The sequence below is a fragment of the Hemicordylus capensis genome, chromosome 3, assembly GCF_027244095.1.
Source record: "Hemicordylus capensis ecotype Gifberg chromosome 3, rHemCap1.1.pri, whole genome shotgun sequence".
In the NCBI taxonomy this organism is placed as follows: Eukaryota; Metazoa; Chordata; class Lepidosauria; order Squamata; family Cordylidae; genus Hemicordylus; species Hemicordylus capensis.
In genome coordinates this window covers 293,840,534-293,862,606 of record NC_069659.1, presented here as the reverse complement: position 1 = coordinate 293,862,606, position 22,073 = coordinate 293,840,534, and the positions used below count along the sequence as shown (strand labels likewise).

Sequence of the window (22,073 nt, the reverse complement as noted above, 5' to 3'; positions counted from 1 at the left end):
GAGACTAGGCAGGTACCTAAAAGGGACAATCTATCTAAAATTAAAGTTTCCTACTAGTAGTGGACCCCAATTAGTAGCTTATATGGATGTAGACTGGGCTGAGGATCAAACAGACAGGAAGTCAACCAGTGGTTATGTATTCTTTTATGGTGGTGGAGTAGTCAGTTGGTGTAGCTGCAAGCAATCAATAGTTGCTCTCTCATCTCCTGAGGCAGAATATGTATCTGCCACTCAAGCATGTCAAGAGGTGGCATGGCTGCACAAGCTAATGTCACATTTCAACATAGGTGAACCAAAACCCACTGAGATGTTTGAGGATAATCAAAACTGCATACAGATCTCACAAATGGTGAAAATTAGATTTAGAACAAAACACATTGAAACAAAATATCATTATGTGCAGGATGCACAAGAAAAGGGACTTGTAAAATTGATGTATTGTCCAAGTGAACAAATGGTAGCGGATGTGCTAACTAAGCTATTGCCCAGGGATTGTTTCAAAAACTTGAAAGAGAAGTTCGGACTTATAGACAGCAGCATGAGCTGATGAGAAGGAGTGTTGGAGCTAGGATCCTGGCAGCTTCAGCTCTCAACTGCAACGTCTCATAGGAACCACTGGTTGTGGTGGGGGTAGCGTCATGGGAAAAAGTGCTGGACTCCTCCCCTCTTTGTTCTTCAGTGTTATTCTCCATTTTGTCTCTCCAGAGATGGCTGTTTGTTTTGATCTCTCTCTCTCTCTCTTCAGCCATGAGCTACAGCTGAAATTAAGCTGCAGGCTTTTTCACATTGGTTTGTAACCTTTTCTTTAAATAAATCCTTGTAGTTCTTTGATACTAAAGAAGTGTCTCAAGACCTCTTGCTTTGCTGATTTCCCACCAAACTGGTTTTGCTTTGCTATTTGGAGACTGAACTGCCATTCTCCCCTACATAATTTCCCTGAATCCATGCTGGTCTCCTATGAGTCTGAGGCTTTACAGCAAATGACTCTTGTAAATTAAATATTAATGGCCTTAAACTAATGATGATGCAAGCACAGCAGGGCAGAGCAGAGCTGCTGGAAATAAAAGGGTAGATTCTGCCCTGAAGAAAGCTCAAGATTCACAGATCATCGTCTGACTAGTTTCTCCAAAATGCTCTGACAGTGAGGCTGCCTGGCTGAAAATAAGAGAAAGACCTATCTCTCTGCACACGTGGGAGAAAACGGAAAGCATTGGGAAGGAGCTTGGCACAGCAGGTGTTACTCAGGCATGGTGGAATGACTAATGAAGAGGATGCTTTAACACAGCTACAGGCTACAAGGCGAGCAGGAGAAAGGAAGTTGCAGAGGTGGCAAAATGTGCTCTCTCCAGAATATTCCATTGTGACTAATGCAAGAGAATCTTTTGAGAGGAGCGGACAGAGGCAGAATCAAAGAGGCAGCAAGGTCCACAGGCATTTACAGCACCACTCTGAAAGCAAGCCTTGTGGCCTGATCCTCCTTTGGAGCAGTGGGCGTCCCATTTCCCAGTCATTCTTTCCAAATGGGCCTCCAAATTGTGGAGGTAGTTGTTTGAGGACTGTAGCTTTAAAGCAATAAAGCAGCGGCTGGCAGCGGAAAGCCTGCCAGCCATATCCAGCCGCCCTTCTTGGCTTCTCTTTGGGCAAGCATTTTCGTCCTTTTCTCTTAGAATGATACATTCAAGGGCAAGTTGATACATAGCAGCAGAGTGGGGCTTCCAGCAGCCTTTGCATATGCCTGCACTGGTAAGGGAGAACTGACCTGAAAATCAGCCAGCAGGACAAGACTTGCAAGTGGGGATTCTTCCCGGTACTGTCGATGACAGATTGCATTTTGGAGCAGCTATATCTGTAGTGTACACAAACACACGTTATTAGTAAATCAGTCCAGATCCACAAAGAGCTTTAATAATTCAGCTTCATACAATCCCCTCTCAGCCCAGTCTTCAGAGAGCTTTGTCAGCACACACTTCATTGTGACCAAAAGAAGCATGCTGCAGCGGAGCCCTTTGAGGCCTGAGAACTGCAAATAATTCTCCACAACTGAATGATGTTCTTTGTCTCTGGAAAAAGAGCCACGGTGGAGAAAATCACTCTGGCATCAACTTTTAGACTGTGGCATGTTCCAAAGAAGCAACACATGAGTCCAATGGGCTCCCCAGAGCAAAGGAAGGAAATGAAGACTGTGAGATATTTTTGAGGCCACCAACTGATTTCTTGAGGCCTTTCAGGCCAGGCTTAGCTTTAGGGAATTAAACAAACTGGTTTGAGGGCATTGCAGAAGGGAAATGACTAAATGGAACCGACTCCAGCTATTAGGGCTGCAGGTGCTCTCTTGGCACGGACAGATGGTTGGGTGTGGAATAAGTGAACGCCTCCAGCTTGCTCTGCTTTCACATTTATTTCTTCTTGTTTGCTATTCATGGCTAATCTGGGGCAGCCTTTTCTCCTCACACAGCAACTCAAAGGAAACAAAACAGGGACCACACATGCATACAGCTGAGTTCAAGCAGCAGGAGTTGCCAAGGCAAGGCCCAACTATTTACCATTCGCCACCTCATCATTTTGAGCAGTGGAAAAATGTTATATCCCAGAGATGGAAGGAGCTGCCTTGAGATAAGATGTCTGGATGCCCTGCAACAAATGAGTGCCAATTCAAGTAGCATTCCTGAGCAGGACATCCCGACAAGATGTTATTTGCAAAAGTCCCACTGAAATGAATGAAGGCAGGAGAGCTGGTCTTGTGGTAGCACGCATGAATTGTCCCCTTTCCTAAACAGGGTTGGCCCTGGTTTGCATTTGAATGGGAGATTATATGTGAGCACTTTCCTACATGTGAGACAACATGTCAGCACAACCCCTTAGGGGATAGGACTGCTCTAGGAAGAGCACCTGCATACTTGCATGCAGAAGGTTCCAAGTTCCCTCCCTGGCATCTCCAAATGGGACTGGGAGAGACTCCTGACTGTAACCCTGGAGAAGCTGCTGCCAGTCTACAATACTGAGCTAGATGGATCAATGGTCTGACTCAGTATATGTCAGCTACTGATATCCCTACGGGTGGGAATGAATGCTGCTTAGGCATACTGGCAAAAGCACAGTCGTTGCGCATGATTGTTTGCTCAGGATCCAGGCATATTCCGTCAAGGCAGTGCTTCAATTTCAGGGATATTTTTTTCCACCACTCTAACAACAATATATTGGCTGGATTCAGGCTGGATATTATGGCCCCATATGCCATAGCCTGGTGGCATGCATGGCCATGGAGTGGGCCAATGGGACAGTACATTTACTCAAGCTGAGAAATCCCAGTTTCACGCTGTCTGTGCACCGTATGCAGATAAGCGGGTGTGGGGAATCTCAGGAGAAAGCACTCTCTTCTGCTCCCCGGACCCTGAGGCAGCTGGGTCTCTTGCAGGGGCCGCTGGTGATGGTACACCTGTGCTTAAGTGTGAATGGCCAGGCAAGGGGCTTGTTTCTGAGGCAGCTCGGCCACTGTCCCCGGGACCAGGAAAGCAGTCTCAGGGATACCCCAGCCCACCGCATCCCAACATACAGCAACACAGCTCTTCTCGGAGCACCCATGACCCAATACTCTCGTGAGCGGGCATAATCCATGTGGCCATTTTGTTGCTACACTCATGGTCATGCCTTGACCATGAGTAACCAGAGGTTTTAACCTCCCCCTAGGAAGTGGCTTGGCCCTACTTCCCCTCCCTTTCATTGTAATAAAAAAAAAAAGACCAGATCTCCCTAAAACCTCCCCACCCTCTTCCCCTGTACAGACTTTTACACACTCAAAGGCCATCTAGATCCTCCCTTTGCGTTTGCCCAGGTGTGTATACGGTGGTGAGGGAGGGATAGACTCCAGCACAGACCTTTCCACCCATTCAAAACTCCCATGTCCTGGTCCATTCTTGCATCATATGCAGATCTACAGGTGTGGGTATTGACAGAAGAGGGGAGCCCCCGTTCTCCAGCCACCCCTCAGATAGCGGGATGTCCATTTGGGGGCGATGGCAAGTGTGCACATGCCACCCCTGCAGGCTGGCAGGGGGCATGGTTTCACAGCAGTTTGTCAGCAGTCCCCACATCAAGGAGATTGGTCTCTGAGGTGGCACTTCCCGTGGCTACCATCCAGAAAAAATCCTTGCTCTATTCAGGGCATCCATGGCCTGAAACTCTTGTGAGGGAGGTGTTAGTGCAGGAAGGACCATCTGGCATCATTGTAGATTTGACCGGGCAATTCTCTCCTCTTCCCCACTGATGGTTCTTCTCATGAGTTGTCTGTGGGTGTCCCCCATAGCCTTTGACTCTCATGTCTGGCCATTGAGCCCTGGTCAGGTGGCTGTATCCTTGAAAAAGGATCTGTTGACCTAAGACTGACCCTGGTGACTGGCCTGGAAGGGGCTGGGGGCCGGAAGGGGCTGGGGGGGCGCTTCCCCAACCTTTCTGTGAAAAGAATAGAGCTTGGCTGCTTGGGAATCCCTTCTTGGGGCCTGTCTTTCAGACCTGACTGCCATAGGGAGTGCTTTTAATCCTGCTGTCCCCCAGCCACCGTGACCAGGAAAGGTGTTGCTGGGATGCCCTTCCCCAGGGCAGCAGCCCTCCAGCCCACATGCATGCTGCTATGGCCTGTCGCTCTCATGAGAGAGCAGTTCTGGTCTGTATTGGCAGGTCAATATCTAGATGTAACATAGGAAAGTTCTGATCCTGACGTATGGCCAATATTGCATGCATGCACCCCAAGGGAAGGGGCTGGGCCCCCCTTCCCTACCCATTTGTGTAAAAAATAGAACTTGGCTGCTCCAGCTTCCCTGTTTGGGTCTGCCTTTTGTGTGTGTCCCCAACCCCAGCCATTTGCCCTCCTCCCAGTGCCATGATGGGGTGTCCAGCTTGTGCTGCCACATGGAGTGTTTGTGCTTGTGAACATACATGACTATTGCTCCCTTCTTGGGGAGCATGTCACGAGCTTGTCTGTCCGAGACTTGGTCCAAGGTTACCGCCGGAGAAGTCGGTAGCTTAGGGATCCTTCTGCATCTGAAACAAAGCACAAGAGAAACAAATCACTATCGAAAATCAAGTTCACCCTGTCTCCTCCACACCTAGGTCGCTCACCAGATTCCAAGAGTCCTGAGCCCAAGGCCCACGACGTCAAGGGAGGTCTCAAGGTGGGGTGAAGCAGCCCAATGTCTGGCTCAGGAACCAGGTCTCTAGTATCTGGAATCAGGGTCTCAAGGGTATGAACAAGGAGTTGGGAAAGCCAAGCAGCCAACGGCTGGTCTGCAACAAGCCCAAGCAACGCATTGCTTTCCAGGAGCTTGGACGTTGTCTGCTGGCTAATTTATGGTGCTTGGCTAATTGCTCTCCTCCCCCAGCCAGCTGTTGGAGATTCAGCATTTATCTCATCTGTTAAAAAGACGCTGACTTCACCTCAGTGGCTGCAGCTGCTGCTGGCGTTTGGCACACCTTCACTCTTGAGGGGTAACTGGTTGTTCCTCTTCTAGCTCAGGGTCTGATTTTTCACCCCTAACTCTTCTGCTTCCAGTGACCTCTCTGGAGCTGGAGCTTCGTCTTGGCCTGTCTCAGCTGCCTCCTGCAGCCCAACCGTCGAGCTCTCCCCTTCAGGTGCCTCTTCCTCTGCTGGAGGGTTGTCAACTTCCCCCTCCTCTTCACTCTCCGTGGGTGAGGGCATGACACCACAAAACACTGAGTGCCCATCCTGTTATCCCGTGCCCTCGCCCTACCACTTGCCGGGTGGGGGAAGCAAGGGATGGAGTGGGAATTGGGGATGCCCCCAAGCGGCTGTGTGGTTGGACAGGCTGGCCAGGATGTGGTGTGGTGGCATCCCTGTCGCCTGGCAACTCCATAGCTGCATGGCTGACAGGAGGGGTATGTCGGGTTTTCCAAGAAGCTGCCAGCGAGAAGTGCCGAAATCATGGAACAGCCACGTCCTTGGGCGGGTCTGCACCGCCGCCTCTATGATTGGGGTTTGGAAATGGGTGTGAAACCATGGTTATAGCTGAGTCTGTTGTTGGGCGTAACACTTTGGCAGCAAAACCACAGTTGTGGGCAGCGAAGCTTAGAGAAAACCAAAGGTCCCAACTAGAGTTTGGCAGGGCAAAACAGAGTTAGCTTTTGGCCCATAACTGCAGTTTCACATGTTCAGGCATACTGCAGTTATAACCACCACTATTATAGTGTCTGAACTCGGCCATTATGAACTCAGCCATTGACTGGGGAAATGCAGTTATTGTCTCATCTAGCTGGGCCATTGTGATTTGAAGTAGTATTTGGAATGTTGTTGAATGAGTGTTACAGGCATATATGGACAATGTTCAAATCATCACAAATGATAAATGGAACATGTGATGACCCTCATACCAGGGCTCAGACTTCTAGGAGAGGAACCAGGTGGGAATAGAACCAAAGTAGCCTACAGGCAAAATGTGGAGCAGCCCCTTATCAGATTAACACCTTGCTTCCTCTCCCCCTGAACTAGTGTTCCCTGCTTTGCTTTGAGACTTCAGCTCCTAGGTAAACATGAAGCTGCATTATGGGTTGAGATATCTTCAGATCATTGGTCCATCTAGCTTAGTATGGAAAGCATCCTCAAAGATAAAATTGTAAAACACCTAGAAGAACAGGCCCTGCTGGGAGCGAACCAGCATGGCTTCCGCAAAGGTAAATCTTGCCTCACAAACTTTTTGGAGTTATTTGAGAGTGTCAACAAGTGTGTGGATCAAGGTGATCCAGTTGACATGGTATACCTGGACTTCCAAAAAGCTTTTGACAAAGTTCCTCATCAGAGACTCCTGAGGAAACTTAGCAGTCATGGGATAAGGGGACAAGTACATGTGTGGATTGCTAACTGGTTGAAAGACAGGAAACAGAGGGTAGGTATAAATGGAGAGTTTTCACAATGGAGGGAAGTAAGAAGTGGGGTCCCCCAGGGATCTGTACAGGGACCGGTGCTTTTTAATTGATTCATAAATGATCTAGAAGCAGGAGTAAGCAGTGAGGTGGCCAAATTTGCAGATGATACCAAAGTCTTCTGGGTAGTGAAATCCAAAACGGATTGTGAGGCGCTCCAAAAGGATCTCTCCAGACTCGGGGAGTGGGTGAAGTGGCAAATGCAGTTCAGTGTTAGCAAGTGTAAGGTGATGCACATTGGGACGAAAAACCCCAACTTCAAGTATATGCTGATGGGATCTGAGCTGTCGGTGACTAACCAGGAGAGGGATCTTGAGGTCGTGGTGGACAGCTTGTTGAAAGTGTTGACTCAGTGTGCGGCAGCTGTGAAAAAGGCCAGTTCCATGCTAGGGATCATTAGGAAGGGGTTTGAAAATAAAACTGCTAATATTATAATGCCCTTATACAAAACTATGGTGCGACCACACTTGGAGTACTGCGTACAGTTCTGGTCACTACATCTAAAAAAGGACATTGTAGAACTGGAAAAGGTGCAGAAGAGGGCAACCAAGATGATCAGGGGCCTAGAGCACCTTTCTTATGAGGCAAAACTACAAAATCTGGGGCTATTTAGATTAGAAAAAAGACAACTGCGGGGAGACATGATAGAGGTCTATAAAATCATGCATGGTGTGGAGAAAGTGGAGAGAGAGAAATTCTTTTCCCTCTCACACAACACTAGAACTAGGGGTCACTCCATGAAGTTGATTGCTAGGAGGTCTAGGACCAACAAACGAAAGTACTTTCTCACACAACGTGTGATCTACTTGTGGAACTCTCTGCCACAGGATGTGGTGACAGCCAACAGCCATGGCTTTAAGAGGGGTTTGGATGACTTCATGGAGGAGAGGTCTATCAATGGCTACTAGTCGGAGGGCTGTGGGCCACCTCCAGCCTCAAAGGCAGGATGTCTCCGAGTACCAGTTGCAGGGGAGTAATGGCAGGTGAGAGGGCATGCCCTCAACTCCTGCCTGTGGCTTCCAGTGGCATCTGGTTGGCCACTGTGCGAAACAGGATGCTGGGCTAGATGGGCCTTGGGCCTGACCCAGCAGGGCTGTTCTTATGTTCTTAGTATGCATGTATGTATGTGTCTATGTATGACATGTATATGCCACTTTTCTTCCAAGAACTCAAGGCAGCATACATAGGATTTCTAGGCAATCTCCTATCCAGCCCCATAACTGTTTATCTTCAGCACAGTAGATGCATCTTGTGCCAAGTTCAAACCATACCCTAGATCAGTACTTTGGCTGGCAACACTTCTCCAAAAGGCAGGGTCTCTTCAGTCTATCTGCCAGAGATTCCTCTAAATGGTGATGCCAGCAACTGAGCTAAAAAACTTCTGCGCATATACAGTGAAGCTATCAAAGGATTTATCCAGACCGTTCCATTTCAGCTCCCATGCAGGTCTTTTCTTGCTCAGTCCCCCCCACTCTTTGTTATACCTGCAAGCAAAGCTCATACTTTTCTTTTTAGTAGTCGTAGTAGTGGTGGTAGTAATTGTTGTTGTTGTTTCTGCTGCTGCTGTTGATGTACATTCTCACCTTTCTCTCATTAGATCTCAGTGATCAGCTCTTGGAAGTTGTGGGCCTTGAAGGGGCTATGGAGATGGGGCAGATCTATACTGGACTGAAAAGTGCTGGCAAGAGGCTTGCCCAGTGTTCCTCCGTCACCATCAGGTACCCACCACAGGTCTTGGTCCCACTGTTAAAGGCTGTGCCTTTGTTCACACAGGCGTTTTAAATTTTAAATTTTGATTTTATAAAAAAAAAAGACTTTAAAAACTGATTTTTAAAGAGTTTTTAAATTGCTTTGTATTGTATTTTTTATCCCTCCACCTTGGTCTGTTATGATTTAGAGTATTATAGCAATAGCACTTACATTTATATACTGCTCTATAGCCAGAGCTCTCTAAGCGGTTTACAATGATTTAGCATATTGCCCCCAACATTCTGGGTACTCATTTTACCGACCTCGGAAGGATGGAAGGCTGAGTCAACCTTGAGCCCCTGGTCAGGATCGAACTTGTAACCTTCTGGTTACAGGGCGGCAGTTTTACCACTGCGCCACCAGGGGCTCATATTATGTGTTTTTATTAAATGTTTCAATACTGTGCTGTGAGCTGCCCAGTGAACAGTTTCTTATGGGGCAGCTAAGAAATAAAGTTTGTTTGTTTGTTTGTGGTGTTGTTGTTGTTATGTGCCCCAGTCTGCTGAGAGCTCCGGATAGTGTTCCATTTCCTCCAAGTATGAAATCACAGTACAGGCAAACCTCGCCATTCACAGATCCAATATTTGTGGTTTTGCATATCTGTGGCTGGGTAACTGACACCCAACCTTGACATACACAGCAGGGTGGGTGGGTTACAAAGTGTTAATTTCACATATCTGCAGGTTTGGGGTGGCCTTAAATGACCTCCAAGGTTATTTCCGACTGCCATTTTGAGGAAAAGAGCCATTTTGTGGCTCATTTGTTTGTTTTTTAAAAAGTTTAAAACCCACAATTTTTCACATAAAAATGCCAGATTGTGGAGGGAGGGGCCTTGATGAATGCTTTGAGACCCATGGAACACAGTAGAGCATCTTTAAAAATATAATTTTCAGGGCCCTTTGTCACCATTTCCGCTGCTTTTTGGAGCCTCCAGGAACCTAACACCCCGAGTCCCATTGACTCAATTACCTGGTATCCGTGGTTCCATTATCTGCAGTTGTAGTGGAGAACGTAACCCCTGTGGATACCAGGGTTCGCCTGTATAGATTGGAAAGCGTTATGAGAGTCTCTGACATCTCTTCCTTGCTATGCATCTACGCTATTCCAGTACAGAACTTTTTGTCTCTCTCTCTCTCTCTCTCTCTCTCTCTCTCTCTCTATATATATATATATATATATGCCTCAACAATTTGTCCAGCCATTGTATCTCCATTGCAGGGCTGTCCTTAGAGAGCCCTGGGGGTGGGGGAGAGGCAGGTTCAGGGCCTGAAGCAACAGCCAGTGTGGGGACTCCTTCCAGTTAATTTTAATGGGGGAGGGATTGTGGAGGCCGGGGCAGTCGCCCTGCTTGCCCTGCACACTAAGGACAGCTCTGCTCCATTGTGAGGACTTCTGATTACCAAGAATTCCTAAGCACCACACACAGACGATGTAGAGCCTTCTCAAGGATCAGCATATAACTCTTTGCTACAAACTCTGTTATTAGCAGCTTGTAACGAGAAATGCAGTGCTTGCCCTGGCTTGCCCTTTTTGTTCTCTTGATGTTTTTCTCTTTGTCTTGTTTGTGGCTTCCAGGACAACCAAGCTGTTGCCCATGCAAGTGGATGGAGAGCCCTGGATGCAGCCGCCCTGCACAGTGAGTAGCAGAACTGCATGTAAAGGATCAGGAGCATATGAATGGAGCTCACCTGTTGGTGCTCGAGGCTGTGGAAGGTTTACTCCTGAAGACTGAGCTATGGGTGGAACCCAAACCTCAGTAGTGGTGCCTAGGAAAGGGCTAAATTTCAAAATAAGCTTCTATTTCTGATAAAAGCAAAGAAGCAAAACATCTGAAATACCCTATCAAAGGACTGTCACAATTTTAGGAGAGGGAGACATGCTGCTTCTGTTTCCTTTGATGTCATATCCCAAAGCCCATTCACAGCAATGACAGCCAGACTCGTATTCCTAATGGAAAATCAAAGGCAAGTTAAAGGGAGAGATCATTGCTCTTGTACATCACTGTAGCATTATGGAGATTATTGGAGGCGGGCAGCGTATCTTCAGTGTACCCACACCAATGTCCGCCATCTGAAGATCAAAGGAGGATGTGTAAATTAAAATATGTTAAAAGAACACTATGGGACACCAGTGTTCTCTGCTACATAAATGAGGAAAGCAGAATGTTGCAAACAGGCATTTCAGCTGAAAACAAATGATCTTAGGACAGACAATGTACATACAATTACCCCTGGCTGACACTGCACCTTGCAGATCCAAAAGGAGGGTATGCACACAGCTTCTGAGCCACCAAGCAGCCCGTGCTCACTGCTTGGAAATGCAAGAGTATATAATCACTGCTGCACCACTACTGCCATTATTCCCAATGGCCTGGGTTCACAAGCAGTGAGCATGGCCTGCACAGTGGCTCAGAAGTGACATGTGTGCCCTGCTTTTGGTTCCATGGGGTGTTGCACAGTATGTCTGCCACTAGTACTAAGAAAATAGCACCAGAGCTGTTTCTCTCATTGCTTGTTCAAACACCCACACTGTACTTTTCTGTTTCTATGGGGGTAATAAGTACTGTACAGTCATAGGACTAATAGGAAAAGCATTTGTTTTGATTGAGCCCTGGAGCTTTCCCAGACAGCAGGCTTTACCATGGGTTTTCTGTAAGGCTTTATTGCAAGTTTGAAGCTGCCCCCCAAAAACGATGCAAAAAGTGGATCCTCGCCACCCCAGATATAAATTGGGCTACATTCTAATGCCCAATTAAAAAACCCAAATTGTGTTTGAAGCGCTCCCTGATAGCTCGCAGGGACTTTGGCATAAATTTGGCCAATATGTGAACATACCCCTCCATTCCAGAGGAGATGCAAACTAAAAGCCAGGTATGAAAAACTTCCTGCTGGTGGTGTGTGTGTGTAAACATATTTCTAAAAGCACTGGCACTGAGAACCTGAGAATATCTGAGGATCTGGTTTCTTTTCATTTCATTTTTTGTATGATTTGGGACAGGAGTTCCCGTCTTTTGCATTGCTTCAAGACCCTACCCTTGTGACAGATGATCAGCCAAATGAGAAATGTTTTTTGTGCCTACCAGGGAAGCCTGCCACCTGAGTCATTGACTCGGGCGTTATCCGATCCTTTGCTGCCTATGACTGGACTTTCTCAGTGCTTCATTTAATTCAACAGGGATTCTTCTAATAAACTCGCTTTCCTTAGAGAGCGAGACAGACATACTAGTCCTTTTTTCCTTCCTTGCAATTTACTCCTTATGAGCAGAGCCTTTTGTGGCAGTGGTTTAATTTGCCTTTTTGGATCAGGCAGATCAGGGTGCTTTCCAGATTAGCTGCTCAACAGCAGCACAATGCCTTCATTCAGGCAAGTCTCATTCGAAATGTAAACAGCAGGGGGAGCAGTCTCGTGGAAACTAACAACCCAAAAAAACAGCAACTTTCTTATGCCTGATATATGACGTCCTAGCTCTATATTGCAGTGATTAAATTCGAAACAAGGCATTGGAAATGTGAATGGCACCCTGCTGTCTGCGTAGGGACTGCAGTGTCACAACACAGGAAGTGTGGAAGCACACTTCCAAGATACTGTGTGACCGTGTTGCAGGATCAAATCTGGAAAGTGCCCAGGAAACAGAAATCTCAGTCAGCCTTTTGAGAGAGTGAACCAATGTGTTGACTATCTGAGTGGAGATCCAAGGTCTGCATTGTCATCAGGAAGGAGTTCATTATAACTGCAATACTACTCTTTCACATCATGCTCCATGGAGATTTTGGACATAGTCTTGTTTTCAGTGGAGAGATGGGGAAGTCTCCTTCTCCGTGCATTCAGATGGTGCCAGCTGTTTTAAGCTGAGAGAGCCCATCCGTCTGCTGTACCAGGAGCAACTGAGCACTAGAAAGGAAAACACCTTCCTCCTCTCACTCATGGGAGCAAGGAAAAGAGAGCCTCCTGGCCTGGAATGTACCATCTATGTATATCAGCAAGTAAACAGCATGTTCCTATCTGCCTAGCTGCTGTGTCTGTTTTGGAAATGGCAGCTTAGAGGCAACAGTCTGGATAATTAGTGGAATATTGCCAAGTTGGGAATCTGTTCCATATGAAATAGTGAGTGGTGTAGGTTTGTATACAGGCACACACATACATTTTTAAAATATCATTGGAGGAGGTAATAGTTGGAAAAGGTTCTTTAGGGTGGGAATAATAATCTGCAATCAGTCATTGAACTGTAATTGCATCATACTTATTAGGCATAATAATCTCCTGCCAGTCTACCAGGAGTGTACCTTAAACAGGGGCTCTGCTTGGCTCCCTTCAGATGAACATTACCCCTTTTTTTGTTAATGGGACATGCGGTGACCAGAAGCCTTGCAAAATCAAATAATCTCCCCCGTGCCCCAGTTAAACTGGCAAAAGTGCCCTTGATTTGAAAGATTCTGTAACCATGAAAGAAGCTAAGGTGCCTTGAGAGAAACATTAGATCCCAGAGAAGACTGTACTCCACTTCCACCAGCAGCAGTGCCTCACTATTAGTAGTAACAGTAATATTAATAGAAGAGGGAGAAGTAGTAGCAGTATGTATGTTTGTTTGTTTAATTTTATTGCACCCATAGGCCAAACAGGTAGTAGTAGTGGTGGTGGTAATATAACATCATCAATAAAAGGTAAAGTTGTGCCATTGAGTCGGTGTCCACTCCTGGTGACCACAGAGCCCTGAGGTTGTCTTTGGTAGAATACAGGAGAGGTTTACCATTGCCATCTTCCACACAGTATGAAATGATGCCTGTCAGCATCGTCCTATATCGCTGCTGCCTGATATAGTTGTTTCCCATAGTCTGGGAAACTATGGGAAACTTTCCCATAGTCTGGGAAACATACCAGTGGGGATTTGAACCATCAACCTCTTGCTCCCTAGGCAAGTTAGTTCCCTGCTGTGCCGTTAGGTGGCTCTACGTGGCACTTTTATACAGGGAATGAGCAGAGATATCTCTGCCCTGAGGGGTTTGTAATCCAAATGTTGGCACAGACAACAGAAGAAGTGGAGGGGGATGGAGGCAGGGATAAATAGGGGGAGCATATGTGGCTGTTTCAGTTATACCTGCCTAACCTTATTTACAATGGGAATTGAGCCTAAGATGTGGCTCTGAAGGAAGTAAGGCATCAAATAAGAGAGGCAAGAAGGTGTTCTGGGAGGCAGTTCAAAGTATAAGGGACAAGAGAGAAAGGAAGGAGTTATTTGAAGGAGCAGATCTTTGGACAGTTGTGGGTGGTGGTAGGAACAGAGATGGCAGATAGGAGCGTAACAGGACAGCCTGACATCACACAATTTTCTGGGCAAGAATCTTTTACTCTCATCTTTTACTCTTTTATCTAGTCACACCATGTTTTGCTTAAATCTTGTTGGTACTACTTGGCCCATCATCCCTTATGCTGCCCATTTTTTCACTGGCACTGGAGGAAAGGAAAAGCGAGTCCTAACAAATGACCCAGATCCTGCAAAGGTGTCAGGATCATGCTAGGACCTCCTAGATATGTGGGGTCTGGGTGGTTCTCTCCTACTTCCCTGCCCTCACACAGGCCCTGAGGAAGCTTCCTCCATTAGAGCATCCACATTATTGAAATTAAAAGCAAATGGATTCTGTAATATCAGAATTGGTCCTTGGTTGTCTGTAATAAAGGAGAACTAGAGTTGCTTGCAAGTATCATATTGCGTCTCATCAGCTTGGGATTCAGAAAAACTCTCATAGGCCAAAGTAGACATTCTGAAAGGATGTGTCTTTTAAGCCTAGACCTAGAGGGAAAGGAGCTTATCTCACAGCCACTGAGGTGGGTCTCATGATCGGTGAAACCTGCCTCCAGAGGGTTTGTGAGGAGAGTGGGCTAAGCCCACTCTCCCCGCAGATGATCATTAGCCCTTCCCTGGGTGGCCAGATCGGCTGCCCACACGACTGCCAGCTCCGTCATGGAGCCGGCAGGGGCTTGGGAGTTTGGGGGCTGCATGCTCTGCACAAGTGTGGATGAGTTCCATCATGCTCTGCACAAGTGTGCAGAGCATGCTGGAGAGACCCCTGAGCCGGGAGGCTGCTTTTTAGCCTCCCGGTTGGGGGTCTGCTTGTGAGTTGCCGTGATAAATGCAATAAAGAACAAGGCTACCTTACCTTCCGCAGTTGTGAAGAAGAGGGAATTTTGACAGGTGACACTTCTCCTGCTCTGCAATCAAATGACAACTACAAGATCACCTGTTTGATATTTCAAAGGTGCAGATAGGGGCTTTATCAGCTATTGTAGCACAAAAACCTGGCCGATATGGAGGCATGAGGGAGACTGATATGGAGAGTACCCTAATGACATCTCTGGTAGCAGAAGTGCCTTCTCTCTCCTAAGTCTCTTGCTATAGTGTGGAAAGAGCCATTCTAAACCTTCTCTAATCCTGATATTGTTCCCATTCCTTTTGCCTTCAGATTAAAATCACCCACAAAAGCCAAGTGCCGATGTTGCTGGGACCTCCCCAAAAGAGCAGCTTCTTCTTCCTGAGGAGAAGAAACCGAACTCGAGATTAAACTGCAGGCAAGCAAAGAACAATCTCTTCAGAAACAGCAATTCTTCATTCCAGTGGCAATCACACAGAGAAAGCCTATGGAAAAGAACCCTTCATTCCTTCAGATTTCCTGGCTTCTGACTTTGCTTCGGAAACATCAGTCTGGAGGCAGCGTTATGAACTCTTAGTGGAAAATAACAGGGTTGGCATTCGGCAGTCGAACTGAAATAGCGGTGTGGGTTTGTATATACATGCACACATAGCCACATTCTCTAAATATCACTGGCAGGGATAACACTAACATTGATGGTTCAGGAGGATTTTTCCCTTCCACAATGCCACAGTCCAAGGAGGGGAAACTCTCCTGAAAGCTGGGACTCTGTTATGGACAGCCATGAATTACACAGCCCTGTCAGAAAGCAAACAAACAGGCATGGAAACAGCATGTCTGACGTAGTCCTACAGATGGGATGCAGGAGCCTTTCCACTCATTCGGACACTTTAGAATCCCAGAAGTTGCTGCTGAAACATCCAACTTGGCGAGAAACGAAGCTTCACTTATTTATTTTTTTATAGTATGTCAGAAGACATTTGGCATCTTGCTGCACTGCCCTTGTGGTCACCAAATCCTACACATTATTAGAAATGTTATTTATTTTTTTCTTAGTTTAGAAAACACTGGGGAGAGAGGAGAAAGGAAAGGAGGGGGCACATCATTTCCCCAGCTCTTGCAACAGCACCGTCCTTTGCTAACTGGGTTGTATTTTTCTTTTCCCCTTAATGCAGAGGCTGGTTATGCGTTCCATTGCAGAGGCTCATGGATGCAGAAAACTGTTGTTGCCAAGAGTGAAGTTGAAAGGGAATGGCAGGAGTCTTTTCTGGAAGCAGAAAGCAAACTCAGGGGTATTTTAAATGTACGACTAATGAGTTGCAGTTTGATATGATGACAACCTCAACAAATGTGGGGATCATTTGAGCTTAGATGTAGCCCTCACCATTCTGTTAATATTTTTGTATTCTCTTTTCACATTTGGGGGAGTTTTTTCTCCAGATTTGACACACATGACATTTCTCCATTTTCCCTTCATTTCTGAAAGAGCTCCTCCAAAGTCTCTTCTGTCATGGGACTGATTCAGTCCAGTGGCAAATAATGTTAGTTGAATATTGGATGTGTCACAATATGCGGCAAGGATTTAATGCAGAACTTAGTGCCAATTCTGTAGTAGGCATCTGAATACCGTTAGAGAGCAACCTGGAGCTTTTTTGCCCCTGTGCATGTGTTTCGGTAACAGAGGAGCAACAAAAAGAAAAAATGGAAATGGCTCACAGACACAAGAGATGAAAATGACGTGAAATGAATACCTGGTTACCTGCTGTTCCTTCATTCTCTAGCTCTTTTAATGCCTTATAACTAACAGTCAGGTGTTGAATTGGTTAAAAGACAACTGATATGGCAGATAATCGAATCGAATAAATTAGTAATAATGTCATCACATGCTATATTAGGTTTAGGTTATAGTAATCCACATGTCATTTTGGTATGATCACCAGTTTTTGTTCAAGAGAGGTTGGGAGGTGGAATCAAAGGTTGGGAGGTGGAATCAGACCGATCATTGACAAACAGACCTGTGAGAGAGGATCTTTCTTGCATCATCAAAGGAAAACAGTCTTGGGCAGAAAATGTTCTTGTGTGCACCTCTTATTTGAGAGATAGCTTTGCCAGACTTTGTTCTGGTAGCTTTAGCGCCAGTCTTATTGCTGCTCAATGTTGACAAGTGTCTCATTTATCTTTAAGCAGAGAAGGTAAGGACATGTTAGCCAAGTCTCCTCATTGGGTCCAAGGCCACAGGAAGGCTTTTCTCTACATATTCCAGGCAAAAGAATGCAGTGCCTAATTTATCCTTTAAAAGTCAGTCAGGAAAGAACTAATGGCAAATTCTATCTATTATGCCTATTTATTTAACAGCGTGAATAAGGATGTTCTCAGTCAATGTAGTACTTTCTAGTTCCGAACAAGTGAGGCAGTCTGGTGGAGACCTTAGCATCCATGACAATGTAACTATGCCATCCTAGCTATCAGGGCCATTCACATGACTGGCAGGGGTAAGGCTGCACAAAGCTTACCTGCCCCACAGACAATCCATGTATCATTGCTGGGCGCGCAAACCACAGGTTCCAGATGATCCTCTGCTGCACTAGGCATTGTGGAGCTCCAGAGGCCGGAATGATGCATCCGGGTAGCCCACAATGTACCACGTCCTGTGTGATGCACTGGGGGATTCCCCCAGGAGATGGCCACTCTAGGTGCCTGTCTGTGTGTGTCCATGGGCTAAATGAAGCCTGAGGAGACACACGGCCCTGGAGCCCAGGCTAACGGGCGCATTGGCGCCGTTAACCCAGTCTAAAAGCTGGGCTAAAAAGCTGGGCTAGGCGGCACTGCCCTGCCAGGATCGGGCCCAATCCTGGCAGTTCTTATGCGCAGCCTAGACTGGGTTAGGCTGCGCATGAGAACAGCCTCATCTTCTGTTGTAGTCACAAACTCCAACCTGCTGAAATGTTTCAGTTGTGACCCACCTGGGTGGTTGTCGGTATGTATGTGAGATTAGTCAATGCTTCTGCAAGAGGCAAAATGTAGAACTGTAATGACTGTATAGGGTAGTTCTTTGGGAGATTTTCCCAAATGGGAACATAATGGCCTAGAGAACTCAAGAATATAAGCCCCACTTAACTCCATTGCCTCTGTGGGGTCTTTCTACAGAGGGGATATTTAAACTCAGTAAACTGTGTGTCTATGTGCTAATTATTTTTACATGAGGCAGAAGGAAACACCTTGACTGCTTGCCTGATTATCGTGCTTGCTCTCTTCCCTCTTTCACATAGATCCGTTTCCTCCCTTTTCGGCTCACCTGTGTCTAAACATCTTTGCATCTAAAAACTGTTGCCTCTTTTCCTTTCTTTCTTTTTTTGGTGTTTTTGCTTCTTTTTCTACTTTGGTTCTTAACCAGACTGACCAAAACATCCATGATGCAAGTACATCTTGTACCCTTTTCTCTTTTGATTTACTCTTTGGTTTGGTTTGGTTTAATGTAATGAGTTACAGTGAGGTCATTCCCACGATCAAAAACTGTGTTCTACCCAGGTTTGGGAGCTGTTTGTGCTCCCAATTTCTGCTTGTGTAGAAGTAAGGTAAGAGGAAGACCTGAGTAAAAGTGACTGTGTGGAAGCAAGGTAGGAGGAAAAGCTACCCAGGTACCCACACAGTCACTTCTACCCAGGTATTCCTCCTACCTTGCTTCCACACAATCGAAAATTGGGAGCACACACAGCTCCCAAACCCGGGTAGAACACAGTGGGGCTGTTCACAGGACCGTGCACAGAGGCAGATGTGGAGCGGTGGGGAGGCAGGGTTCAAGCTACTTTTCCCCAGGTGACCGTGCTGAGTCCCTGCAGCACGCAGGCCATGTGCACACACAACCAGTGCTACAGGGAGCAGCGCAGATTTCTCTCCACTCTGGTAAACAGAGGCCGCAACTCTGTCCGGGCCTCCGTTAATCCCACGGTGCACCGCAGGCCAAGCACAGTGTACTGGGGGATTCCCCCAGGAGACGGGCGGTCCAGGAGCCTATCTCTGTGTCAACACGAGCTGCAAGCAGCTCATACTGACACGCAATCTTTGGAGCCAGGTTAAACGAGTATTTGCACCCTTAACCTGGGCTAAAAGCCAGGCTGCAAAGCTGGGTTTAGCACCACTTGGATCTATTGAGATCCCAACAGCTCTCACAGGCAACCAGTTCCAGGCTTAGCTGCTTGAGCCTGGGTTTGACTGCTCATGAGAACAGCCTCATCTTTTGATTGTCTGAATAGCCTCAGTAAAGGCCATTCACCCCTGCTAACTGGGCAAAGAGGCACCTGTTATAGTGGTGATTCTCTTTTATTTAGCAGGGGGAGAGTAACTGGCCCTATCCACTCCCAGCACAGTACCTCCAGTGACTGTTGCTGGTGTCTATCTGATGTTTCTTTTTAGACTGTGAGCCCTTTGGGGGCAGGGATCCATCTTATTTATTTATTATTTCTTTGTGTAAACCGCCTTGAGTCATTTTTGGAAGGGCAGTATAGAAATTGAATGAATGAATGAATAAATAAATAAATAAACAAATAGAAAGAATTTCTCCAGAACCCAAATGTCAGAAGCTCCGATTTATGAGTTGCCAAGTAGAAAAACAGAATAACAGGAATTATGCAACCTTACTAACCCAGTTTATAAATCTGGTGAGAAAGCAAAGAAGCGATTCTCACAACCGTGGGAAAGCAGGCTAAGAAAGCCGAGCCTACTTTCCCGTGGTTGTGTGCTGCCATGGTTGCCGTGCAGCTCCCGGCAGCCAACCTCAGTAGGTCCCCGCCGCCTCCTTTAAAGGAGATTAGCGGAGCGAGTGCTCCGCTAACCCAGTTTTGGCAGTCATGAGTCACTACAGCACGGATCTGCAGTGTGGCGACTCACAAGGAGACCCAGAAGCCCCCTGGCCTCAGGGGTCTGCGCAGGGCATCCTGGGACTTTCAGGGGCCAGGCGGGCCCCGATCCCCAGCACCTCTACTGGCTCCATGATGGAGCTGGTAATCATGTGGAGGGCCGAGCAGGGACACCCTGCTCCCCGCAGACACCCTGCAGGCTCTACACACTGGTCGTGTGTAGAGCCTCAAAAAGGCAGAAAAGTTTTGGGCACTAGATATTTCAAAGGAGCAGATCATTATACATTTTATTTTTGACAGATGAAAATATATTAATGGTGAAAACTAGAGCCAATGGTCCAGGATCCTGTATAGTGAAAAATTGACTTTTGCCTCTCTCTGAGGGCATATCTACCCGGTAGACTTAGAGCTTCTCCTCATGACCAGTGAGAAGGGCTCCAGAGGGGGCTGTGGGAAAGGTGGGTTATACCTACCTCCCCTGCAGACAATCCCACTTGCATTGCTGGGTGCGCACCCCGCATGCCCAGATGATTACCCACGTGGCCAGGCAGCAGGGAGGGTCAGGGGGCCAGGATGTGTTGTCTCGGCGCCCAGAACTACCACATTATACAGTATGCCATAGGGATCCCCCCTCCCCTCCCCAGGCTCCTCGCAGTGTGGCAGCCCCGACTGCAAGCAGCTGTGGCTGCCACACAATTCACAAAATGAAGTTAAGGGAGCATTCACTCCCTTAACCTCATTTTCTGGGGTGGCTATTTAGGTGGGTTTGCCAGTAGTTCACACGTGCGTGCAAAACCAGGCTGGGCTCCCTTAGCCTGGTTTTGCACGTGTGTGTGTGTGTGTGTGTGTAGCCTCTTTTATTGGTTTACTGGTTAGTCCCTCTCCTCACAAAACATAGGAAACTGTGGTTCTATAAGGGGGGCTAGTAATCTCTTACAGAATTCTAAGCATCCTCACCAAATTTACAATTACCTGGATACTGTGAGGGAAGCCATAACAATTGAACTGGCATAAAACTTAAAGTTTAGGGAGTAGATGAGCCTGATGCTTTGATTTAGGACTAGTAAACTGGCTTACTGAATAACTAAATATCATGTTGGTTATGTTACACTGTATCAGCTTACTTAATAACTAAATATCATGTTGGTTATGTTACACTGTAATTGGTTAAATTGCTTTGGTTTAATTATATCTAAATTTGCCTTACTGGGATGTGAAAGAATTCTGGAAAACCATAAGTGACCCTTCATTAAAATGGAGCAGGAGAACAATCACAGAGGAAGTTATCTATAGAATCTATACAGATTAGAAATGCTCAAAAATCTTTATCCAGTCTGTGAGAGAAGTAGAAGTAGCTGAGCTTCAAGTCAGCAAAAGCACAGAAAGGACTCAGGGTAACTAAAGGCACTGAGAGGATCAGGCCTGAAACTGGGACAGATTCTAGTAAGGAAAGGAGCTGATTTGAAATCATATTTTAAAACCAGTCAACAAGAGTCAAAGGAAATCAGGTAAGAAGAGGAAATAAAATCTCTCTCCAGACTAGCAAGATGGTACTCTGAAGATGCTAAATGAAATCCACTTGACAATTATTCAGGTAGGATCCTTGTTAATGTGTGGGTTTTAGAACATAAAACCTAATTGTAATGTCCAGCTTTCAGGAGTTTTCCCACTTATTAACAATGAGCAGCATCCAGAATAAGTCACTCCTGAGTAGTCCTATTGAAATTAAGTTTTCCAGTAGAGTAACTTATTCTGCTCCAGTAGAGTAACTTATTCTAACTGATTCCCATTAAGGGAAATTAATTATTTTGTTAGGCAATTGATCACTTGTTGGTTGAGCAGTGATATATCTAACTGAAGCCCACTGAAACCAATGGAATTTATTCCCAAATAAGTGACAACCTGACCCTATATGTTTACTCAGTTTCAGTGGGACTTAATTGCAAGTAAACATTTAGGTTTTGTCTACTTCAGAATAGAAGACAAGCCCAGAAAAAGGTCTGGAAGACAAACTAAAAGAATATTGTCAAATATCTAAAAGGCTAGGAAAATACTGCTGAAGTAGAAATGAAGAAACATGATTTGTCCTGCAATAATCCACTCTTGACAGATAGGGAGGGGGGAAAGCTGAAGGCAGACATTCAGTGAATGACAGACTCTTGGACAGGCGATCTGCCTCCAGAGCATCAGAACAGCTCAAAAAAATTAAATTATTCTTTGCCTTCCATCTAGTGCCAAGTATAACTTGGCCAACTGAAGGCTCTACCTGGTAGCATGCTCTTTGACTGGTGCAAATCTCTCAAGGCATTTTAGTGTAGTGAGCATCAGCAGACAGCAAGCACATGACATAAGCACAAATGAACAATACAAAATGTAAGAGAGCAAAACTATG

At 46.2% G+C, this 22,073-nt stretch overlaps 1 protein-coding gene across 13 annotated transcripts in view; it reads left to right on the top strand.

Moving 5' to 3' along the window:
- DGKG (diacylglycerol kinase gamma) overlaps positions 1-22,073 on the top strand; it is a 300,941-nt gene that overhangs the window by 275,410 nt on the left and 3,458 nt on the right. For 9 of the 13 annotated variants that reach the window (XM_053308427.1, XM_053308435.1, XM_053308426.1 and 6 more), the window contains 4 exons: positions 8,528-8,648; positions 10,255-10,315; positions 15,138-15,453; positions 16,001-16,128. In XM_053308427.1, the coding sequence (XP_053164402.1) occupies positions 8,528-8,648; positions 10,255-10,315; positions 15,138-15,236 (281 nt within the window). In that variant the 3' untranslated portion in view covers positions 15,237-15,453; positions 16,001-16,128. The remainder of the gene's footprint in view (positions 1-8,527; positions 8,649-10,254; positions 10,316-15,137; positions 15,454-16,000; positions 16,129-22,073) is intronic. The other 4 variants (XM_053308434.1, XM_053308433.1, XM_053308429.1 and 1 more) reach the window with 4 other exon arrangements.